General features: G+C 34.0%; 3 protein-coding genes across 3 annotated transcripts in view; all 3 read right to left on the bottom strand.

The window, feature by feature from the left end:
- Nucleotides 1–1,178: 1,178 nt before the first annotated feature.
- Nucleotides 1,179–8,655, bottom strand: LOTGIDRAFT_234507 (hypothetical protein; the record flags this gene model as incomplete). The annotated part of the gene is made up of 5 exons (XM_009062583.1): nucleotides 1,179–2,918; nucleotides 3,103–3,504; nucleotides 3,760–3,933; nucleotides 5,718–6,674; nucleotides 8,586–8,655. 5 exons carry the CDS (start codon nucleotides 8,653–8,655, stop codon nucleotides 1,621–1,623), a joined length of 2,901 nt encoding a protein of 966 aa, XP_009060831.1. The 3' UTR covers nucleotides 1,179–1,620.
- A 12,986-nt stretch (nucleotides 8,656–21,641) lies between these two features.
- LOTGIDRAFT_96729 (hypothetical protein) lies at nucleotides 21,642–22,545 on the bottom strand (the record flags this gene model as incomplete). The annotated part of the gene is made up of 2 exons (XM_009062582.1): nucleotides 21,642–21,956; nucleotides 22,237–22,545. Coding segments are annotated over 2 exons (624 nt in total), but the record flags the coding sequence as incomplete, so codon positions are not given.
- Nucleotides 22,546–24,671: 2,126 nt separating this feature from the next.
- Nucleotides 24,672–25,537, bottom strand: part of LOTGIDRAFT_165543 (hypothetical protein) — a gene marked incomplete at both ends in the record, with an annotated part of 25,030 nt that continues 24,164 nt past the window's right edge. Inside the window, 2 exons of the mRNA XM_009062581.1 lie at nucleotides 24,672–24,692; nucleotides 24,740–25,038. Of these exons, the coding sequence (XP_009060829.1) occupies nucleotides 24,672–24,692; nucleotides 24,740–25,038 (320 nt within the window). The remainder of the gene's footprint in view (nucleotides 24,693–24,739; nucleotides 25,039–25,537) is intronic.

Genomic DNA, 25,537 nt, shown 5'->3' with positions numbered 1-25,537 from the left:
GGTATCACGATAAATACCGGTATAGGAATTTATATTGTTAGTAATATCGCATGATTAAAAAATACCGAAATATTGGGCGATATACCAGTATCACGATAAATACCGGTATAGGAATTTATATTGTTAGTAATATCGCATGATTAAAAAATACCGAAATATCGTCATATCCTGTTATATGGTTATTATCATTATATATCGTAAAATTTTAACCAGTAACTTGATGTTTGAAACAGTTGAAGTGTTTTAAAAGATATTTATTGTTTTATGTTACATTTAAAATTTCTAGATCATAATTTTGTTTCAAAAACCAGTAAAAAACAAACTTAAAAATATCGCGATATATACCCATATCGTGAGATCAACTTGAACCAATATCGCCGAGCCCTACTTTGATCATTCATTTGGAGTAGCTTTCGGCTTTGCTGAAGCGGGCTACATTTCTTACGACAGACCCTCTGTGGCTCGAACCTGTTTTGTCGCTCATGTCTGTACGACTGTCACTTTTTGTCAATTATGGACTGATATCTTTCAGAATGTAGAGGCTCGGACCACTGAGTGCGAATTGTACCTTATAGCTACAACTTAATAGCTCAACCACTTTCCTTTATCAATTTAATCAAATCATCACTAGCATACCGTCACTTCAAAGGCGGTTGATTTATGACTGAATCATATGCAATTACTCTTTTAATGAAGTGAGTAAAACGTAATGATATTACGGTGTGATTATACGTCATCATTTCCTGTGTCATTACATTCCCAAATATGGAAGGAGTAGTAAATCATGTCAGGTTTAGACTGTCATCGAGGATTGAAAGCCTGAAATTACACGGATATTTTGATAATGATGAGACAAAATGTGAGACTAACGATGAGAGAATATCGATTTCAAGATTTCGAACAGTTAACCGTGTGAACCTTGTCTAGTAATGACTTTTGGAATCAACCAGAAGTTCTATGCTTAACTGCAGCGATTCCTTATAAATACATTCAAGCACTATGAAAAGCGATTCTATCAGGAACATATTTGATTTGAGTGGAAGGTTCTTTCTGTTTAACAGGCTACTCCCATTTCAATTCTCAACATCATTTACCGGTTTCAGAGCTGTACAGCAAACAGTTCTCATTACAAGTCAGTCTTAAGCGATCGTATTGGAGTACCAGAAAGAAAAACTATCCACTTTCTTAGAATTTTATAAATTCATAACAATTGATTTACACTCTCCAACAAAACAACTTATAATATCTTCAAAAATAATGTTTGACATTTGACAATAACATTAAAATAATAAATATACAACATATATAGTAGAAGTGAAGAGAAGTGGATAGCCAAATATTTTTCTCAATGATGAAGCGTTTCAAAATTGGCTTAAAAGACTAAACAAATTTTAATGACCCAGAAATTATTTCGGTAAGTACCCAAATATAGATATTCGGAGAATTTCATAATATTTTGTCGTTAATTAATGATTAAAGTTGAACGAAACGTCCTACATTTCCTCGTGAATGGCTCTTACAGAAGTTCACGGAGTCCACATTTAAAATGTTATGAATATCAAATATTAATATAAATTTAGCACCATAATGACCAGAGGACAATTACCAAAGATGATTTGGTTAATCATCATCTTTCACCGTTTTATCTAATTTCTCAGCACCATGCCACTTTAATCGTTGCATTTCCTCATAATCAAAATATGATAGAGGATCATCGTCAATAAAGTCATCATATTCCAGTTCTAAACCTTCCACAGCAATCTCTGATGGGGTTATACTATGAGTTGGTGATGATAATGTAAGTTTGCTCCCAGTTCGACTGCTACTGCTAGTTTTACTCGGTTTCGAAGAACTAGGACTATTCAATAGAGGATGCTCTTCACGATAACCTTTGGGACTTTGTCCGTCAGGTTTCGGTAAAAGTGTGTCTCTTTCACTGACTAGAGATTCCTTTTGTTCACTTCCCTCCGTTTTGGGTTTACTATCCTCCGTTTTAGGTTTACTATCCTCCGTTTTGAGTTTACTATTCTCAGTTTTCGGTTTAGTTAGTGGAGATGTCGGCTTACTTGTAAGCGAGGATGGTCTTTCTAATTTTTCTGGTTGGATAAACGATGTCGTTTCCTTCTTAACTTTGTGTTTCTTATTTAAATCGTCTTTATCTTGAATAGTAGCCAACGAGATCGTTTCAGGTTGAGCCACGGGCGCCGGTTGTGGATGGAACTCAACTATAGGCAGAACACGCGTTTCGGAACAATTTACAGGAGTGAGTTCTGTCCGATTCTTTTCACTTTTGGATGCATCCAGTCTTTTCCGAGATAAAAGTTCGTGTTTTGTAGGTCCCGGTGAGGCATTCAGATTTATATTCGGCACATGTTTTAATTTAGGGGACGGATGTATTCTGGGCGATTTCCTCAGGCTCGGACTTCGTGGTGATTTTGGTGTCCATTTTTTAATGGATGGACTTTTTGTGCTATCGCTTTTATGAACGTCCACAGTTTCTTTAGCACCGACTAAGGGTGTGTAACTGATATTTGAAGAGTTCGTGGCGGATTCAATATCAGGTTTTGTACACATTCTTTTTATACCCGTACTACATGCACTACCTACTGACGACTTTCTAGAAACGCCGTTCACAGGCGTCACTTGTTTCCGTTTAAGTTCGTCTGTTAACGGAGCTTGAATGTCGTCTATTTCATGGATCACTATACTTCCATGACTACCTAAACTCCTGACGGGGCTGCTGGTTCCTGCCCTGGCGTATTTATGGCGCTTTTTCTGGAATACCTTATGAAATGCCACAAAGCCAAGGGCCAACACTACTATAACGCCGCATAAAGCAATGCCAAAAATAGCTGCTGAACTGTCTAACAAAGACGCCAGTTTTCTTCTTGTGATGGACGAAGATCTTGGTAGTGCTGCTGAAAAATTCAATATAACAAATCGTTATAGGATTCAATATGACACAAAAGAGCTGGTAGAGTAAATATTCCTTTTTTAAGGTTTATCAAACAAAATATGTAGTAAATATCAAATTAATAAACCATGATTTATGTTCTAATTATCCAAAATAAAAACAACAGTTCGTTGATAATTGATCATTACCTTCTGTTTGAAAAGCTGCTATAAATCCATGAACATATATAGGCAAAGTTTTATTGGTTATAGTTTCATTATGACTAGAAATACTGGATAAAAGTTCTAGATATAAAGATTGTCCTGTGGAATATATATCCTGAATATGAGTATTTTCTGTGGACGAATAAAGGATATCAGATTGTCTATTATCACCATTTCTCACTGTGATCACTTGATGGTCTCCATACAGATTAATATATTTCATTGTCAGTTTAATTCTTTTAGCTAAGTTTGTTCTGATGTGCCACACAGCTGAACCAGAACACCTTCCAGTTCCAATAATCTTTCCTGATTCCTCGGTAATGTTACAACCACATTTACAACTTGGTTCAATCTTGATATGTTTTAATGGTGTTTCTGGGACCCAATCTGGAAAACACGGAACATCAATATATATAAAGAGGATACACATTTTAACATCATCAGCCTTCCACAAATCACAATCGTCTCCTATCTAACAGGTCTGTAGAGAGAGAAAATGGCCATAGAACGTAATCAATATGTTGAATATTTGATCACAAAGACGAATAAAAGAAAAAAAATTAAGACGTTGTACTTAGCATCTTTTTCTTAAACAAATCCAAGTCGTATTAGGAGATTTCCGAAATTTTAGCAATTACTTACCAGGACAATATTTAAAACATGATTTCCATTGGAAAGCTTCGCCTTTACAAAATCTACCACCGTGCAATGGTGTTGGTTGATCACATAATCTGTGTCTACCCCTCTTGCCATTACCACAATTAGAACATTGACCCCACTCGGACCAGCTACTCCAACCTCCATCTATTGGTAAAGCTGCAACAGACAAGCAGTTTTAAACATCGTAGGTATTAAAGGAATATTCGCACACAATACTCAGATTTCATGAAAATTGGACTGATTAAATTTTAATGTCAATATTTAGTTCCTGATATTGTTAATTTTGTACTTCATATAATCCATTGCAGTATAAAGGGAAATCATCTGACGAGAGTCTACTTTTGATTAATATTGCATGAAAATTAATTAGATATGTTATGTACAACACATTTTATCTTTACAATGTGTGGTTCATATCAAGGACATTTCTGCAAAGTTTCAGTTTGTTATCGTTTTTGTTTTGATGACTTCCATCCTCTCAGGCAAAAATTGCTTTTATCCACTACATCTAAAGCCATAGTACAACTTTTGAACTCATTTATAAAACATACAATATATTTCAAGCTTTCACTACAAATGCCAAAATAAAGAACAAAATAAAAACTCTGAAATATGATTATTGGAATCAGGCAACTAAAACGAAATGGGATGCAAGGAAATGAAACTGAAGAATAATCATAAATGAAGCAACTACGAAGATAACATAAACTGCTTAGGAAACAACATCAACATTTGTCCACGTACACTTACCAACAGATGTCCGACATGGTTGAATAAATAGAGAAAGAATGAATGAAAAAAACATGATAAAATCTATATTCGCAAAATTGAATTAATATTGTTTGCAATGCGAAGGATTGCGATTGTTTCTGCTGCTTTGGACAGTTACCGCCGATTAGTATTTGATGCAGAGGTATGGGTGAAACCCCTTAGCTTATCAGTTAGTACATGTATATCTCAAACGCTCGCATGCACACTATGGCTTATTACGACTGACTTTTTCTAATCTGACTAAATGTAAATGTGTATTTATCAATACTATATATTGTAAGTGATCTGATGAAATTGTTATAGAACTCATTTAATTTAATATTCAATCAGCGAATACTATGTTGTAAAAGATCTAGTCTATTTGAAATACTCAGAACATGGGTGACAAGTATAGCAACCAGCAGAAAAACAAACAAGTAAACATCTAGATCTGCATTTTAATCAGATTAGACATTTTCAAATGTTTTAGTCGTAATATTCAATCTTGTCAATTTCTGTCTCAATTTAATTGAAAATTTCATAGTATAAACCATGGTATGGCATTGTATTTGTTGAACTGCAAAACAGTTTCAGTTTTGACAGTTGGATCTCAATTAATGTTACTGATAATGATGTTGTAAATGAGTTCTAATATACTTTTCATGTCACAAATCATTAAAAAGCCTGTTGAATTATTAAAGGTTGGGTGCACTCATAGAGCAACACGCTTCAATAATTCCGTATGGTCAGACAGAATAGAGTATCGATTTTCTATAAAGGTAAGTTGATAACAGAAACCTTCTGATCATTATACTACTGACCAGTCAAGCTGAAAGTGTATCGCTCCAATTAATGTCAGTTGGAATTCATTATCCTAATTGAAAATGCCTTTACTTAAAATATTCCCATTTGTAAATTGCTTTCCTATATAACTATTCAATTCTACACGCATAAAATGTCAGGACGTGGTACCTTTTAGTGCTATTGAAATGAACATTCTAATACTAACGAGGCGCTATATATACGATTTTGATTACTCTGCAATCATAAATAGTGAAAAACAATTCAACGATATGAATTTTGTTTCAATTGGAGAAAGAGAAGGTGTAAAATTTGTTTGAAATGGTTGTGACAAATTGTATAGCCGGGTCTGATATAACTCGGGGAAATAATCAAATTTAAACACCAACCTGAATCAGGGTGTGCTGCCAAACAAACTTCTTTCTGTTCTTGAACTTCGCCGTGTTTAGAAACACTGACATACACAAAACAATATCCGGCAGACGTTTTATTAAACAAACCACAAGGTATTCTCAATGTCGTCACATCCGGACTAATTCTTCTCTCTAACACGTACTTCCGTTCTAATGGTGATGCTAACGAACCCGAGGCTCGCCTTTGTAACATGTACATCCTGACTTTATCCTTAGAAGGACAGGACGGCCTTGTATAAATGATTTTGAATAAATTTGGACAAGGAAAAACACTGTCTACACGGATATTCAAATTATAGCTATCACTCCAACCGGTCGTCATGATATTACTACGTGTAACCTCCGTTCCAGAATTCAAAGTTGATTTTAAAACGGCTTGATAAGATCCATCCACGTCAAAATAATTACAAGGAAACTCGTGTACGAAGTCTTTGGTAAAATCATTTATGGTTAAATTTGTGATATGATTTGATGTGTTTGTTTCAATACCATCTGAAACAGGCTGCCTCTCGTGGTAAATGTCGATTAAAAAATTTCCTCGGCGTAACAAGGATTTACACTGCGCTGAAGATCTGATATGTATCTGTACACTGGTAGTCAAAGCTGTGTAAGTATCTGGTAATGTTAAATGAATGGACGGCCAAGACACATCAAACTGAGTTTCTGTCAATATTGTTCCACCATCATGCATGTACATCTTAGCTACGTAGCGACCAGCAAACTCCACTATACCACAGGTTACTGGTAGTTCCCCTTCCTTACGTCCGAGTGGTAACGCTAAGTTGGTGACTTCTAGCAGCTTCTCACCATTAATGTGAAAGAGTCGTATAAAGGCATTGGGCAAGGAAACGTTTCCTGGTAGGATGTATTTGATCATTAAATCACCAGATAAGGCCACATAGGTGTTAGGTACTATCAACTTATAAAGGCTACCTGAAATTGGAAAGAAATTCATTTTTAAGTATCTGTTAATCTAAGCAAGTAACAATCTGCAATGTTCAGTATAAAGAATACAGAGCAGATTGAGTAGATGTTAATAGTTCTCTCGGGTTGAACGCATGAAAGTCGTGGTGTCAGATGATAAAGGTTCCTAGGCAGTTGTCGAAAAATTGTCTCGACTACTCAAGCACTCATTTACTCATGTGCAAACTACATACCGTGAAACGTCATACAGCCAGTGTATTTCAGTTTCATACTGTAACTGTCAATTTATAGTTCTTGTATTGTGTTTTAAATGAATGTTGACAACGTCAAGTCTTAATTTTCACCATCAGCATAGCATGAAGAACAATATTTAAATTTCCTTCAATGTTTGACACATACACCGTAAACCAACAACCTAAAAAGTTTGTTGAGGTGCTAAATTGGTTTAAAGTTGAATTTCTTTCGAAATATCAGATTTCATGTGTTTTAGAAATGTTTGTAGTTGTCTATTGTTAGCATACAGACATTAAACATTGGTAGTACGGGCATGCTATTATAATTACTCTTTCATTAAGAGTTAAGTTAGGGGAAGGTCAATATTGATTCTTGGATTAATTACCCTAAAGCTTAACTTATAATATACTTTAATTCATTATATCAATATTGTACTTTCACTTTCGCTTTGACGTTAAGCAGATCAAGTTGCTTCCCTTTTAAAACGTATTAAAAGATGACTTGCTCTCCTCAATAAATTGTAAATAAAATGAAGATGTCAGAAGGTTGACAACCTTTGTATTTTCTGACACAAAATATTCCCTTTTATTGTATTCATTTTCGTTGCTATAATAAATAGCTAGAGGGTGGTAGATTTAAAGCGCATCCTCCTCCACGCCACCTGGTGTGTAATTCGCTAAGGAAGGGATAACTCTAAATCAGTTGATTAATTGAATTATTTGAAGATTAAATCGTGTCTTTTATGTTGAATTTGTATGGTAATTCAATAGGTAATTCGATTTTCTTTTCACTGTTTTACAACAGATTGTAAAGAACGAATTTGAACACTTTTGTTTGTTGTAGTTGAGATTTAAAAACTACTAAATTATGGTTGAGATTTATTGGGGGCTAAAATATTACCTTCTCGTTATTTTATCGTTTGTTAAAAGTTCTGGTCATCAAAAATCAATATTTTACGCGATTAGTGTTGATTTGGAAACGTACTTCCTATTATGAATGAACTCACCCTTGAAAGGTTATATTGAGCCATGTATTGAGCTCAACTGCTCTATTCCTTATTGACTGATAAAATTTTGAGAATTCAGAGAACTTTATTTTTTCCTCAAACTTAAAAGAATTCAGGGTTTATGAAAGGAATTAGTTATGTTTGTTCAACCTTTTCAAACCCAGGTGAAAAAAAATTGACGAAACAAAGTGATAAATATGACCTGTTATCGAAATAAGCATGTCATATATCATCAAAATAAATAGAGGTATTACATTGACACTAATCTACAACTTGTAACCCGATATATTATAGTGTATAGTTGCATTATGAGCATTATACTGCATATCAAAATGTAAACAATGTATATTGAAGTTTGAGACTGATATCCTAATATTATGTCAATAAGAGTCGTACTCATTTACAAAAAAACGTACGTGTTTAACATTTGTTTTAACATGAGAAATTTTGGTGGTTCAAAATACATTTTAGATATTGGCCTAGTGATTGCATAGTTTCACACCAAACATTCGTTGATACTTATGATTCCATGATAACTTCAGCAGAATGTGCCACTGTCTAAATAAATTACTCTTCTTGAACCTAACGTCAATTTGCGATTTTGCTTCTCAACTGAAAGTTCGGAAATCTGGTTGTATTCATTAAAACAGCTTATGTGAATATTTAATGTAATGACTTACCTGCATTTGTAAGAGAAAACGCCGACACAATCCATGATATAAGTATTATAATCCATCCTATTCCAGTCATTGTTATAGTAAATATAGTAATTATTCTCTGAGATCTTCATTAGTCGTTCTTCTAATTCCTATACATATTATTCACCTGTCGTTACTTCAGACTGTAAGTAAAATAAATGGCATACTTGTTTAATAAACCCTAAATAGAGCTCTTCGCTATACTGTGATATACTTCACGATAAACTGTTACACAAATCTCACCACAACTACCATAGTGTAATTGATTGAGCTTCGTACTCGTGTGTCAGCCATATTCTTTTTAATCTTCAGGGCGTGTTTTGTTATCGTACCAATCAAAAGTCACTTTGGGCTAAATGGCGACGAGTGATGATTAAGATTCGTAAAAACAAAACTGTTCTTATCATGATGTCGTTTTAATTAGGGCGATTCTGATGTCAAGATTCTCAAATTGATACATGTATACACATATATAAATGCAATTTATACATCATTCTTTTTTTCTTTTTTCTTTTTTGACTGTACCCTATGACACGAAAATTATATAGCAAATCACAATAGATAACACAACGTTTACATTTTAAACATTACTTAGATATAATTTATAACTATAATGGGCGTTTCAAACATCAAATGGTGAAGAGATTTACAAGCATATCCATGGATGTTTAAAAACAAGAGAATTGAATCCAAAACTATTGAATTCCTCAGTGAAATACCTTTGTAACTAATTAAAATCAATTTAAACTAATCTCAAACATGACTTTAAAGATGTATCAAGATAAGATATACGTCACCCTATCTTGATTTAACTAATAGAGAAGTGAACAGCTTTGACATGTGTCAATCTATCTTGTCATTTCTCGATCACAGTTCTACATGATTTCACAATGACAGTTTCATGTCAAAAGTTGAATTTTGAAATTATTGAAATCATGAAGGACAGTAATTCAAGCATTTACATTTTTCGTCGAAAATGAGTTAAAAAGCATCACGAAAAAATGTTTTTTATTTCCAATTGTTTCGATTAACTTATAGAAAAATATTCAGTAATGCCATTGATGGACACTGTATCAAACCGTGGATCCTGCAGATCTGTTGCTTAATCTCTAAGAATGAGCTTCAGATTGAAAAAGCTGAAAAATTTGTAACGTGGGAAACGTGACCAAATATTTCAATATTATAAAATTACTTGCTTAAATCTCGACAGTAATCCGCAATTTTCGTTCTTTGTCCGTGATGGATCTATTATTCATACCCGAAGATTGCAATTCTAATATCTTCCGAATTTAATTTACCGTTTTTCAGTCTTCTGTCATATAATGCATTACGCAAATGAAGTCTCAGTAGTGACAATTTACACCTTATTCTATATCGCAGAATAAATTCGTCTATTTTTCACGATATACAGGTGATAATGAGGTCTGTAGGTGAGAAATATTAATTGTTCACACGTTCCCACTGTTCTGGCTATAGAACACTTCGGACACTTTGACAACATTTTACACGATAAAAATCTAGACTGAACTATTTATCAATTTCTAGGACTATGGTGACTTTTGAAGATTTAACAGGTCAAACGAAAAAATCATTTTCAGAGGTGGGGCAATGTGTAAATTCGTTTTAGAACAACCTGCTTATTTAAAAAAAAAAACACTGGACCATTTTCTAATATTCACCATTTAAGCCATGAATTGATTTTGAAACTTTCAGAGCATTTGAAGCTAAATGTAACAGAGTCTATCAGCTCGGTACCACTTTCAGAGTTAACACGTTATATTGGTATTTTTTCTGACCCAAAACCTAATCCATTAATGGAATTTGTCTTTAAAAAGTAAACTAAATACCTCATCAATCTTCTCAAGTCTTCAGTCAACTCCAAGAATGAAAAGCTCTCTCAAATCCAAAAGGATCCCAGAAACCAAATATCGCCTCGTTTACTATGAGATATAAATCTATGCCAAACTGTAACTTCAGAAAACAAACATTCTTTCCCTGACACGCTATGGTGTGATGTTGAAGAGAGACATTAAAACTGAATAGACATATCGATCCGTCTTACCTATATATCACCTGGGCTGGAATACCAAGATCGGTCTCTTTTCTTCAAGTCATAGATAATTAATTACCTGTAGAAATCTGAGTACAATTACCTTTATCAATTAAATATAAAATAAACCGTTAGAAATTCCTTCAACATCACGAACCTAGATTGGTTCACAATGTTCTATTAGCAACGATAGACTGATACTCCAAATCATATTGGGAGCACTCGAAATGGTGATTATGCGTAATACCCAGTATTGTCTTCTAATCCGGATCTAAACAGCTTAAGACGGCTTATCCGATTAACTTTAATGGGTCGTATATCACCAGAAGCGCTCAGTTTTAATTAGTTTACGGCTGCGCCAATAGTTGCGATAAGGCTTAACCCTGACTTAGGAATGTTCATGTCAGCACACAGGATCTACTAAAACTACCAAGAACCATTATTCTCCAGAATAATCACTAGCCTACAGACATTGTGTTTTATTTAGTTATTCAACAGCTACACTATATCACGATATTAGACTAGGTATTGAAATATCTTACAATGGAATTATACAAATATCAGGTTACCCCTGATGGCATCGTATCTCGAAAAAGTATGAATGGGGATGAATACGATGCCATTGGTGGTATCTTAAGATATGAAAAGGGTTTCTGAAGGCACAAAAGCTTATAAAATAATTGTTTCACTGAACTAGGGTAAGTAACTGGTGGCATATTTGACAATCTGACCAATCGCTGGAGAATTGCTAGAATTTGTATCATATACATATAGCAATGTGACAGGACTCAATATACTAGTTCATGTATAGAGAAATAACATTTCAATTTATTTTGTTTCGTAATAACTTACTACCCTTTCGTTGCCCTTAAAATGCTATTCTACTGCTTCCTCTCCTAATGTAATCACGGAAAGGTTTACTACCATCCAAGCGAAAAAATCTCAATTTACTACCATTTGGGACTATGCAACTGCTCCAATTCCTTTTTGACATGTTCAATAACCTGTAACAGTGCCTTCTGTTGAATAGCAACTTGTTATGTTTCAACCACCCTGATCTCTATTGATTAATATCTTATGGCTTAGTCCGACTCTGTTAACTATGTAATAAAACCTGTTTTAATAAAGAATAACTTTATCATCAGTTTATTGCATTCCGATGCAGCAGAATTCTTAATTACTTAATGATTAACTACTGATCAATATTATCTGATGATAAAAAAGGCAACATGCACTCACTTAACACTAACATGCACACAAGGAGAATGTGCGGCGAACTATTAATTTACGTTCAATATTCTAGTTATTATGAACAATGGAAAACGACAGAAGAGTCTCTTAAATTATTAGTTAATCAAATTGCAAGATATTGCTTTGAATTCAAGGATAGTACCACGAGATGTCAAGTAAAGAGAATTAAGGCATGGCTAATAAGTGATAATTTGAGATTTGTATTAATGTTTGACTGACGCTGTGCCTTTGAGTAATCATTTTCAAATGTGCCTTCATAACTTTGTCTGCTATTTGACTCGCGATTTTTTATCGCAAAAGATTGAAAGATTCCGTATTAAAGTTTATGGGAGCAATGATCTACGGAAATACTATCCAAATAACATGTTGATGCATTAAATATTTTAAATAACAGTATTAAAAATTTCTAAACAAGCTCTCAAAAAACAACATACATTGACTTACTTTGTTAATATTTTTCTCAGATAACCCAATAATGCCTACAAGTAAAAACTCACAGTCTGACAGCATTAACTTTTCACACGATATTGTCATTTCTTAAGTCCTCATTGATACAGAAAACTGTCGTCAACTATTCCGATTCATTACACTACGGTTATCCTTTCTTTTTAGTTTATCTTATTTGATTGACGTGATAATCCCGTACAAACGACCGTGAATCACAGACAAGGCTCAGACACTTCACCTGTGGTCGTACAACAAAACGGATTACGTCACGAGTTATTGGGTTACGTGTGAAGTACGCAAGCCAATCAGTCTTTCTGTAACATTCAATTACATCTAAAGATCTAACTTGGTACGCTTCAATAACTGATAATGATAGATGATGGGTGTTCACCATGGTCTCTGTCAGTAATATTTTCTCATCAAACTGAACTGTAACGACGGGATTGACATAATTTCAATATGGTTGGTTCATGTGGCGATTTATATAACATACTATTCCCGAACTAAATTGTTTTATCACAGTGACAGTGATCCATCAAGGGAGCAGTTAGACGTCTCACAAGACAGCAATGTCCATTAGTGTCGAAAAAGATACCAGGTAGAAAAAAATAAACATTATAATCTGTTCATAGCACAATGAATTATACTTCTGGTATTTAAACGACAAAGAGAGTTACTAATGCATATATGTGAAATCCGAATATACGAAACGACCATGTCAAAAAGCAAATGAATTTAAATGATTTCCCCGGATGGAAGTGATAATGTTCTGTGTGTATATCGTAATCGGTACAAGCAAGCGGAATGATAAGAGTGTATTTGATACATGTTGGTTAACAAGGGGCTAAAGAGATTGTAGTTTAAGTACACATATATTATGTAACAAGAGCCAATATTTATGATAACTAAATCATGTACACCATCTATCAGCTGATTTCTGAGCAATATTGTACAAGGGTGCACTCGAAAAAGGAACAAAGCCCAAAATGCCCCTTTCAATTGCCAGAAGGAAAAATGCGTGTTCAGGACATAAATGATGCGCCAGAGAAAAGCGGAAAGTGAATAATTGTCAACCATTTGTCTGAAGTGGATGATTCAATGCCATATTCTTATATACCTTTACAAACAAAACACGAAATTCTAAACAGTTCCATTGCATTCAAAAATAGGCCAGAGTGCCCTTACCAGTTCCAGTTTGCCGATACGAATGGAAGCACGTGGTAAACGTCTATCTATAATGCATGAAAATAGAACTGGTTTGATAAAACGAGAGCATCAAATGAACAAACTATAAGATACCAAAAGACGTAATTGGATCTGAAAGAGTCATTGTGATGAGTTTGAAAATATATTGAAGTTTGTCACACAATGGTAAAGGTAAAAATACAATAAAACCATGGAAACGACATTAGAGCTCTATCAAATTATCAATACGTGTATCACAAACAATAATACTTTATACTCTTATACAACATCACTACACTGCATCAATATAAACTTTAAATACAACTTTAAGTATTCTGTCAATATTGCAGAGGTTATCTTCTGATCCCCTGAACAGTTTTATGTATGTACATTTACTAAAAGTATTGCGCGTGTACAATATACATACAATACATTGACACAAACTTTGTACAAACAATTGTAGTTTTTATTCTTGATTCGAAAAGCTTCATTGGTCCAGATCAGAGGCAAAGCATTGTCAACATTAACCAAGTTGAAGAACAAGCTAATTTTGTTTTTTTTGTGATGAAGAAAGACGTTCACATTCTTCAACTGGTAGCTATCTCTATGATATGGCTTCCAGAAAGAGTTTTTAATACCATATCTTAGATGCCATTTTCAAGAATGGTTCAAATATATGACACAGGTTCTTGCATGTTAACCATGTGAATGCTCTTAAAATATATATTGAACTTTTATAGTATGTTCCAAAGGAAGCCAGAGTAACTATTTGTATTTTTTGAGGAAACATGCAGCCATGGTAGGGATTGGAATGATATACACAGAACTGTGCACATCAAATCTATAGGACTAACAGCTTTTTTTGTCATTTTCTACAGCGGCCCTTCCGCCACACGTTTATTATTTGACTATTGAATAACGTGTCAATGCATATTGTATTATTTTGAATTATTGATAATCGATGTATAAAATAAAGTTCAAATTGCAATATACAGGATCATGAAAGTAACACGTTGAAAATAAATGATAAAATCAATTCTCTGCTCAATAAAAAGAGACTGGTAATAAGAGAGAATGATTCTTGAACTAATATCAAAGAAAGCACTTAGTCGTCACTTCCGGTAATTATACAACTCCATAGTTTTATCAACTCTACAGACATTTCTGGCTATATTGAAACGATTTATTTCAATAACAATTTAATGTCACTCCAGACTGTTGTATTTTATACAGTAGCTTAGTGTTCATGACATTATTGAAATCAATGAGATTAACAAAAACCAAATTGAATAATAACTTTTCCAAACTGAAGCATAATTACTTCGAGTTTGGTTTACGGTTTACATGGAACTAATCCAGACAAGGAAATTTGTAGTTGAAGAAAAGGTCAGCGCAGTCCTTATTCTAAGATTTCATGGAAATAAGAAATTGTTAGCATTTAAGGCATTCGTTACAGATTTGACTTATGATGGCGATGTGTAAGATAAAATGTTTTGTAGAAGTTTTCTTTTACGTTATAATTATGGCCAAGAACAGTTGATGTCACTTTGTGCTTAATTGAGCATTTTACAGACAGTTTCTTATCTGCAATTACATGGACGGGGTCACGATTGAACAATGCATGATTAAAGGGAAAATACCCATTCTTATACATGTCTTAAACGTTAAAAAATAACATAAAAACCGTAAACGGTGTCAGTAAGGTGAAAGGAATAAATATTTATCTTTTAATGTTATGCTTTATGGTGACATTTGGACAGGGCGACAGACGTGAGGTCCAATAACAATTATATACCCTATAATTACTGTTGACGTAACATCCTTAGAACTGCGCCATCTTGCATAACACCATTTTTGTAACACTCAATTTACACGGTAATTTTCTTGCCGACCATTGCCATTCAAATTAAGAACATAAATCTCCATACATTTTAAGAGAAGAATTACAGATACACGAACTGATTTCGAGACTTAGTATGCATAAATAAGGGCTATGTGGGACTATGATGCAATGTCACTTCATAAATCGACAGTCATCAATAATGATTAATTCATGAATGTTAAACGACGATGACAAATGCTATGTTCAGTCTTCAATACATTTGATATTTCTTCATTAACTAATTATAGACTCAACTATGTCATTAGGGATCAATTAAATTCATCATTGTCACAGTCATTGACAATGGGTGACCAACGATTGAACTACGGATATATTACTTGATGAAAGAAAATTTTACTGTACTATTCAAATAATATCGATATAAAATTTGTTTAATGGCTTCGACTGGATAGCTTCAGTATAATCGCATAATGCTCATTAGGAACATAGAAGGCATACAATTAAGGTACGCGAAGATAAATAACTTGTGCTGAATTTTAAAAGTATTAAAGAGTTTTGGAAAACAACATGGTACCTATGCTATATATTTTGTCGAGTTCTTTTGAAAGTGATCGATCCAGAATCAAATCACAACACCTTTAATGTAACGATATCACGCGAATACTCAATGGTGTGCTATAAATGATTAATACAATGATTCAATAATGGGATAATGCAATTGTAACAAGATGATAATGTAATAATGTAAAATGTAACACAATACTCGGTGTTAATTCATACAATAAATCCACCAAATCACATTAACCACTAACTACTTGTGTCTTCTGTACCACCAGAACACTTCCCCTGACGATTATAGAGTTTCCATGTGTCTGTGATTACAAGAAGCTTGTATTGTTCTGGGTGATATGAATTCTCTGAACTGTGGGCACGTCTCTAGGGTTTACTTCTACAATCTATTACCTCATCTAAATCTAAATTTCACGATACAGCATAGTTTTGTTATTCTTCAGTGCTGCCGAAAAGTGGGACTAAAACATATTGTTATTCCATATTTTCTTCGTCTAGAATTTCATTTGATCATTCGATATTCAAGATCATGCAATTTCTAGATCAACGTCAGGTCCTTACAATAATCGTTTTCATTAATTCACCAGCAAATCAATTGTACTTTTGATTATGATTGTGAGTTGAAGAAAAGTCTAATCTTAATATCACACAAACAGCCCAGAAAGCCAATTTCAATGCGACAAGATCTGAAACTCATTGATGCATTTTGTAGAAATATCCACGTAATGACTATCGCCTCACGTTACATGAACTAAATCCCTATTTCATATTCCATCTGTAACTTTTCCTGATTGACTTGGTGATTGTGTAGTCGTAACATTACTTAAACAAAATAATATTGTGTCGCTGTATAATTTAATGTTGCGCGCAGTTGTACGCCGTTGTATGCAAGGAACTTTTATAGAATCTCCATGGTTGTGCGCCGTTGACGAAGACGTTGTATTTTACTTTTTTTATTCCGACATCTTGTTATATGTTCTTAAATCTAATACATGTACATTCCCCTTAAGAATTTATTCTCACTTTGTAACATTTCGTTTGTAGTACAGAATAAATGAATCCGTTATTTTTGTAATTGTAAAGTGATTACTTAAGAAGACAGAAATTTCCTTGAGGCTTAGTAAGAATCACGATAGCTTACAATCTAATAGTGGAACTAGACAAGGTGCCGTGTTAAGATCAATACTATTTCTTTGACCAGTCTTATTAAGGTAATCAAATTGTCTTTAGTTCTTGAGAACATATTGAACAGAGCATTGTTCTCTTTGACCAATACTCAACATTTAATAAAGTGTTTGAATAAGTCCTGTCGAATGAAAGAAAATGCGCCTGGAGTATCTAAGAACCGGTAAAATGGTCAGACCATAAAGTTCCTTCCTGAAATAAAATGAATCTATATTACTGAACAGTGAGCAGTAACAATTCCATGATAAGTAAGACTTTGAACTAACTTAAGATAACCTGACAATTTAATTAAAGCGAAAAGTTGTCAAAAACGTTCGTACTCGTTGAATACTGATGCACTTTCTTATTTTTTAGTGCAAATCATAAAACTGCAACATAGAAGGTATATCTTGAGCAGATAAAACATAGCAAAATTTGGAAACAATCTTAGATATATCCTTCAACTATTACGATCGGAGACTGTCTGTCCTCATTATCATGTTCAAGAGCAGGGAATAAGTGCGTACAAATTGAATTCTTTATATTTTAAACTTAATGATAGTTTCTAAAAATGTGTACGATAAAAAATAGTTTCTGCGACCATCAGATGTCAAGAGTTTTTTTTAACCACGATGTCAATGTTTGTTAATCAAAAAGCTATCAATGCTTTGTAAAGAGATGCCCTATAAATGTTTGATGTTTGCTATTATCCTGTATCGTTACGACATACTGTTTATCTGATGTGACGCAATGTAATAATAATGAATTAATAATAGATATGATATTGTTCTATAATTTCAATCTGTCTACCTAGGTTATCATAGGTCTCTATTATTTAAGACTAGTAGGTTAATCATATCACGTATTGATCACATAAATAATATCTACATCTCTATTTCAGTCTCACTGAAACCACACCCCTCAGACCAATATCGGTCTTAAAAGTAGTTTTATAATGCAAGAACTTGCTGTTCGACCTTCCGAATCCGAGAATAACTGATTTTCAACGACTGATTTTTTAATAAAAATTTGATGTCGACCTGTGGGGTCGAAATATGCGACCATCCAGTTGATAGATGATGTGAGTTTTCATGAAATTTCTTGATATTATGTAGATTTCGACGGATTCGAGAAGATGTTTAGGATGCCAGTCAGTCTGAGGATATATACAAATACCACGTATCATTATGATTGGTAGCAATCAAATTGTGTGCTTGTTCTAACTGATTTTCGCCCTTTTCGATCCTGTCTATAAATTTAACGATAAACTCATGTCGTTGGTGTCACTTTGAGACTTAGACAGTTCACATTCACATGTAAAAAATATAATATTGTATATAAAAGATGTTCCCATATTAACCCATTCAATAGAAAGTCACGGCTGTTGCCTTTTTTAATTACCATTGTTTATGTTTCTTTGCATTAAAATACAAATTACCGCCCCTGTTTCAGCTCACCTGTCAATTGAGGTTTGAATAGCAGACACACTTTCAAACATCCCCTTTTCATGTACGTCACGTGACGTTTTTCTTTTTGACAATTGCTAATAGTTGATGCATTGTTAGCGACCTGGCTTTCAAAGTGCACCCAAAAGATTTCCTTTTCTATACAAATCTCAGCCAACAAAGGAAACAGTTCAACCAATTCACATGTGAGGAAATAAGGGAAAACCATAAATTAGAGTTTTATACATCAATATTTGGTATTATCCCTAGAATATTTCTCAAAACTATAACATTTTAGTAAAATGTACTCGTAAAAATCATCTTATTTGGAAAATGAATCTGCCTTACAAAACAACAATTTAATTTCATTTATTTAGTCACACAAGTATCATTTGTATCATCGTTTATCGAATTTCACTCCAATATTGCGAATGGAAAAAAATGTTTTAACAAAAAAGCAAATGAAATGTAAAAAAAAAACAAATGCCAATCCTACTTTTTCTATCAGGTATAATGTTTCATATCATGAAATTGAAATGTATTGTCTATATATTCGTTAGTTATATTTTTTATATTTCGTTTTTAACCAGTTTAATATGATGAATTAGAAAGTCAAAATTTCTTCAATTTCTCATTAATTAAATCTTACTTACCTCAGAAAATGTGTTTTTTTATCACATTTTTTTAGCCAACAATATTCCTTTTTGCATCCAATGATAGTTTTATGTGTAAGCTAAATATAAACTTCTACTATAGATATTCCCACTGTTGTATTGCGCATGTACAAAGAAAGCTGTCATCGATCGTTAGGAGGAACTGAATAGACGTAGCCAGGCAGAAGCCAGAATAAATTATTTAAAACCTTGCTGCCACAATACACCTGGATACGACTCGACTTCCTTATTAGGGATGACACAACCCCGACAATTGATCATGTGACCGCGTCAAGAAGTCACGTGATAATAATATTGATTTTTGTGCATTGAAAGGTGTGTTACTATGTGATTGATGAAATGGGTATAATAAAGAGATCAATGTGCAGCCAGCAGTCAGGCTGGAGATTAAACATAATCCTTTGTGATATGAAGGTAGAATATTGAATAGTATCTGAGATAAAGTGAAGATCTATTGTTCTTTGTTAGTTCATCACCTTTATGTTCATATCATTTCTAGTCCAGAACCAATTGTCAATTTTAACCCTTAAAACAAACAAGGGCGATAATCGACAGTGATTCCGGTGTTTAATCGTCACCCATATGTTTATTTTCTGATTTTATTAAGTTAATTACGACACAGACCCACACCTAATAGCCTAATAGTGTACTTATGACACTTTAAGAACCAACATCAGGTCTCCGATTTATAGAACAGTACTTAATACAAATTAAATATGTTGAGTTTGCCACGTTAATTTAAATCTATGTGCCCTGTATCTGTGACAATCAGTGCGGAATCAATGCCTTTACTATGAGACTTTGCTGTTTGAAAATGGAATGACAAGTTAAAGTCCTATGGCTATTTCTGATAATAATTTATGGTCGGGTTTCCTTATCTTAAATAAAACACGTTGGTTTTGACCATATGAAATTGGTAGAGATACAGCCTTTCAATTACAGAAATAAAATGACCTGAACGATTTAGACCGAGTTCCACAGACGTTACATAAAAAGTAATATTTTCTTGCAATAATATTGTTCATAATCAATCAGTTGCTCAATCACGTAGAGGCCAAAGGGAGATAATCGACAGTTCGCCCTTTTCGTCTTTATATTGATATTTCTGGTTATCAAATAGGCCCTAGTATATTTATAGCTGCTCAACATAAAAAGCAAACACTTCAAATAGGAACGTGCCAACAGAGACCTGTACCATTATCCACTGTATACTATAGTCCGCATCTTCCGGGTACTTTTATGACGTCAGCTTCTGGCGTCATGAAATTAATCATTACTTTATATCAAGGGAGATAATAGATAGTCCGGCCTTTTCGACATTTTGATATTTCGGATTATCATAAAGTAAATTGTCCACGTTGATTGCAATCTGTGTGGTTTTACATCCATAATTAATCAGAGTCGAACAAATATCCTTTGACAGGAAATGCCTCCTTTTCTTATCAAATATGGCTTTTCACATTTTAAAGAGTAAAATCAAGTAAACTATATGATTATTTGTGTTTATAATGAGTTATCCATGTAGGCCTATTCTTAATCAAGAGAACATAGAAGGCTCAATAACCTCAAATCCACTTGGAGTAGCATCAGGTGAGCATACCCTGCCTGGCGCCACGTCCGTCATAGCTACTTAACATACACTACAAAGACGTCAAATAGGAACGTGCAAACAAAAATATCGACTTCACCGATGAATTTTAAAAGGGACGTAACTGATGAAAATATATTTCTTTAATTTCAATAATCAAGGGAGGGAACTGATCACATTAATGTTATATTATGGTAAGAAAAATGTTGCCAACACCTGAATCCCCGAGGAAGCATTTAATGATGAAAAGTGGCATTGAGTGATCAGAAGAGTAAGCATACCCTTTCTGGAACCATACCCACCAAAGCTGCTAAATAATACATATAATATATGGAGGCAAAACAAAATCTAGTGTTACGTAAAATTATAGAATCAAATGGTGGCAACTCGACATATTATTGTGATGACACGTCATGTGTGAAAGACTAAGTTTAAACTTGGTTGTCATACAAAAACATCTCCAATGATAGTAGAAACAGATATTTTGTTAGGTTTTTCTTTTGGCATATTAAAGACGGATGCGTAAATTTCGTCATTAAAGTTGTTTTTTTTTTGTATTTCTACATCGAAATATATGAAATCTAAACATTCACTAAATTGAGGATTATTAAACGAGAGGACTGTGTTCCGATAAGTGAAATTAACACACTTAGCTAAAGAATAGAACAAAACAAATTGATCATTTCATTTTTACCTCTACTTTCGTTTGAAGTTTGGAGTTTTTCACTGAATGGTCGCTTTAATTCATTCTGAGAACTATTACACTATTGATAAAAGGGTTGAATTGGAGTTGTAGGAGTAATGTTGATATGTACTGAATGTCGATGAAGAGTTCCACACTGCCCTTCAAAAATAACGTCATTGATGGCTTTCTTGGCAAAAAGTTGCTGCCGAGAATCCATTTTAGATATATCATTTGCCCAGGTTTTAGCCAGAGTCAAATACTCGTCGTCTACAAGGTGTGGACGCTTGCACGTTAGTGATATCATTTCACCCTGTTCTTCATTCACATCCAATTGCTTCCGTTTCTGAATCTTTCCTATTCCACTGGCTTCGTTGGACATTGTACTGCGTGGTTGCTGTGATGGCTGATATCCTTGATAGCTTTCTAATTCGCCATCATCTTCTTGTCCATCCTGAAAACAGAAATCAAAATATATTTCTGTGGACATATAATTCAGTAATGATTTTGAAAGCAGTTCATGGTACATAATGCATACATTCTTAATGGTTATGAGCATATAAATTATATCCTAGAAATAGTTAGATTGAACGACTTTCCATCGTTGACAATACCCTCAAAATAGGAGTAAAAATGATAGTGAGAACAAAAATTTTGATAAAACTTTGATAACTTACCTCTGATTGTGTTTCTACTTTGATCATGTTCTCGTATCGTGTTGACATTTCTTCGACTTGTGTCGACACTTCTTGGTCACCTAAAAACGACATGGCGTCGAAATACCACAAGGATGGATCGTAAACTTCATCACTACCTATTCTCACAGAATCGTTTACCTTCTTCAATTCTTTACGGAAGTTGGTTCGCAAGGAGTTCAATCTCTTCTTTAAATCTTCTTTCGTTGCGTCCTCGAATCTCTCCCTATACTTTTTCAATAACACCTTATAAGCTTCATCTTTCAAGCTTCGATTGGTGTAATCGCTACTCTTCATTTTCCACAGACAAGGCAGTTCTCTGTATACATGTATCACTTCAAGTAAAAATTCTCTTTCTTTTTCTTTCGCCCAAGCCATCTTAGCTATTCACTTTCAAAATAAAGTAAGAAAAAATAGGTTACAATACAATTATATCGGTCAACCGTCAACAGCAAACCTACATAGAATAGATTTCCACAACATGACTCAGTATTTCGTGCAGACGATCAATAGTATTGTCAATATTCAGTATTGACAAGTTCTTCGTCAATACTATTGTGTGTGGCGAGGTCCGCGTGCTTCTACTAGACTCTTTCACCCAGACCACAGCTGACATTGACATATGATCGTATTTTTTTACGATTGCCCATTTCTTTCTATCTTTATGTAGATAGATCTTAAAACTTAAACGCACATTATCCACAGAAAACCGGTTTATCTTATCTCACTAACAACTGGACGTATTTTCCATATCCGATTCGCATATCTGAGGAAAAAAACGTTCTTTCTTGGAAGTAAAAAATAGTTTCCACAGACAAATTTCTTTATTTCATTGCAGGCCCTGTTGATAGTAACTCTTCTAGAAAAAGCTAAATGTGGGTTGTTTGTATTTGTAAAAGATACCAACTACTATCTAGAAGTCCTGTGAAATTGCTTAAGCAGAGTTACTTGACACATAGACTTCAAACTTCACCTAGGAAATTTTATGGTCGTCATTGCGAACTTTTGGACAAATAGTTATAAATTGATCTGATTGTATCTAATGATGTTGACCTATGTAGTAGTGTCGCACGCGAAGCCGACAATGTTCACTCTTTCAGAAACACTTCATGGTACTTCTCCTTGGACTCTCGGTTTTGCCATACTTTGGACGAGATTTTATTAACTGTCTTGCTTTGCCGATTTTTATCAATGTTAATCTGGATGTCTACGGCGCGATCCTGTAATAGACATCTTTAATCCATGTCTTTATAGCTTAGCTGTAATTTCTGAGGTCTGATTCGCCTGAGATTTAAATGGAAGTCTGGTGACCCTTGAATAATCAGTATTCAATTCGGAAAGGGAACTTGGAAAGAGGGTTCTTTACCCCAATCATTTTTAAGTCTATATGAATAAAATATTGTTTAAAAAATCTATACTTCCTAAATCGTGTACTGCTTCTAAATCCTTAGTGGTCGACTTGTCGATGTTCAAAGTGAAGATCGTGAAGATTGAACTGGACTAGGTAAAAATGGTTTGTCACCTGGAGAATTGTTTGGATGAGGTACATGTCGTAGATTTCTGAGAGCAATTCGTATAGATTTCTCACAGATGCGCCAATGATGTGTCGCGGTTTTGAGGAAAGCTGACAAGTAGCGGGTTCTTTCGTGTTAAGATAGATGGACATAAGGCAGCCTGTACCAACCGCAAACCTGAAGACTCGGCAATGGCGGAGCACTACTTTAAAGACAGGCGGCACAGAGTCAGGTGGAACAAAGTAGAATTGTTAGCAACAAACCTGAAAAAACAGGTTGTATGCGTTCTAATCCTCCATTTAGATGGGAATCGGTTGTCTCCAATAAGGGTGCTGATATGAATAACAAGTCTCGCAGAGAGAACAATCATTGAATTAAAACGTTTTTGAAACAGAAATATCGGAATTTCAGTATGGTAGGCCTGTACATTGTCTGGCAGTTCCATTTCTTTGCTTCCGACAAGCTTTGTCGACTGAGATTAGAAGGTTTCTGTAATGTGCTGGGTTTTACTAGTAGTGTGGTGAAATCAAAGCTAAGATTAATTTGTAATGTATTGAAGATAGAGCTGTAGTTTGCATGTCGACACATTAGTTTTATAGCAGATAAAATATTGATGAGAAAATAGTTTTATAGTCTAGAAGATCTGCTATCGTTATGTAGAGAGAGCGAGTTAAAGAGATTGGGTTCTAAAATAATAACTTGTATTAAAACATGTAATTTCAATCGAGACAAAACGAAAGATAAATACTTGAAGCAATTTTAAAATAACACTTGGCCACAAGAAATATGGTCGATTATACGAGTTTTGTGCCATTTATAAACCTGGTATCAGTTTCACCTCACCAGGAAAAATTTTGAGTTAAACCATATAATACAGCAGCAGTTGGAGAAGCTCAACACTCCATTGTTGTTGGGTACCATGATTGCTGATCACAAGTCGTCAATGTTTTTTTAATGTTACTATTTACGAACAGATGAAGTCTGAAGTAAGCAAATGAAACATTTTTTTAAAATAGTCTTAGTCTTACCGACACAATTCCTCGTTTCTTTTTCCTCGGATTTAATTCCACAATGAAACGACCTATCAAGTAAGCGTCAAGTTGAATACAGTTGGTATGTCTTGCCAATCCTCCATTTAAAAAGGAATCAGTATGCCAGCAATAAATATTTGAAGGTGTATCTTGGAGGTTGATGTTTTGTCCATCATTCGTGACATCTTCACAATCTACTGACAGAAGATATTCATCAACAGAACGTGTTGGTTCTTTAGCATCATCTAAACTATAGTGTGTGCTGTAGAAACTAAAATCTTCAGCAACAAGTTCTTCTGGGAGATTTCATCAAAGCTACGTTACATTATTTAGTATAAAAGAAATATTTACCGTGTTTTTTTTTCTTTAAATTTTTGGTGTAATTCTGCCATAAGTAATGAACAAGAAGATCTATTTAATGTGGCTAGATCTGCTAAATCATCACCATGCAGTTCTGTCCCAGATAATGTTCACCAATCAATACATTTTTCTGCTGTTTCTCTGTTAAAACTACAGAGCGAATTGAGAAAACGTCTTCTAATTTGTTATTTGAAAAACAGAATAATGACGTGACGTTATTTTCATTGTTTGACTTTATTCTTTTATATTTACATTTCTACTATCACTCCCTTCAATAAACCAGTTAGCCAAACCGGCGTTTATTTTCCAATAACTGTAGTTTGTCACGTGACAATAAGGCAAGGAATGAATGTTGATCTTGTTATCGTTATGGGGAAATAAACGCTGGTTTATCATGTGACAAGAGCGTACATGACCCACTTCGCCGTGTCATTT

This window comes from Lottia gigantea (assembly GCF_000327385.1).
Source record: "Lottia gigantea unplaced genomic scaffold LOTGIsca_52, whole genome shotgun sequence".
In the NCBI taxonomy this organism is placed as follows: Eukaryota; Metazoa; Mollusca; class Gastropoda; family Lottiidae; genus Lottia; species Lottia gigantea.
This window is presented reverse-complemented; position numbering and strand designations above follow the sequence as displayed.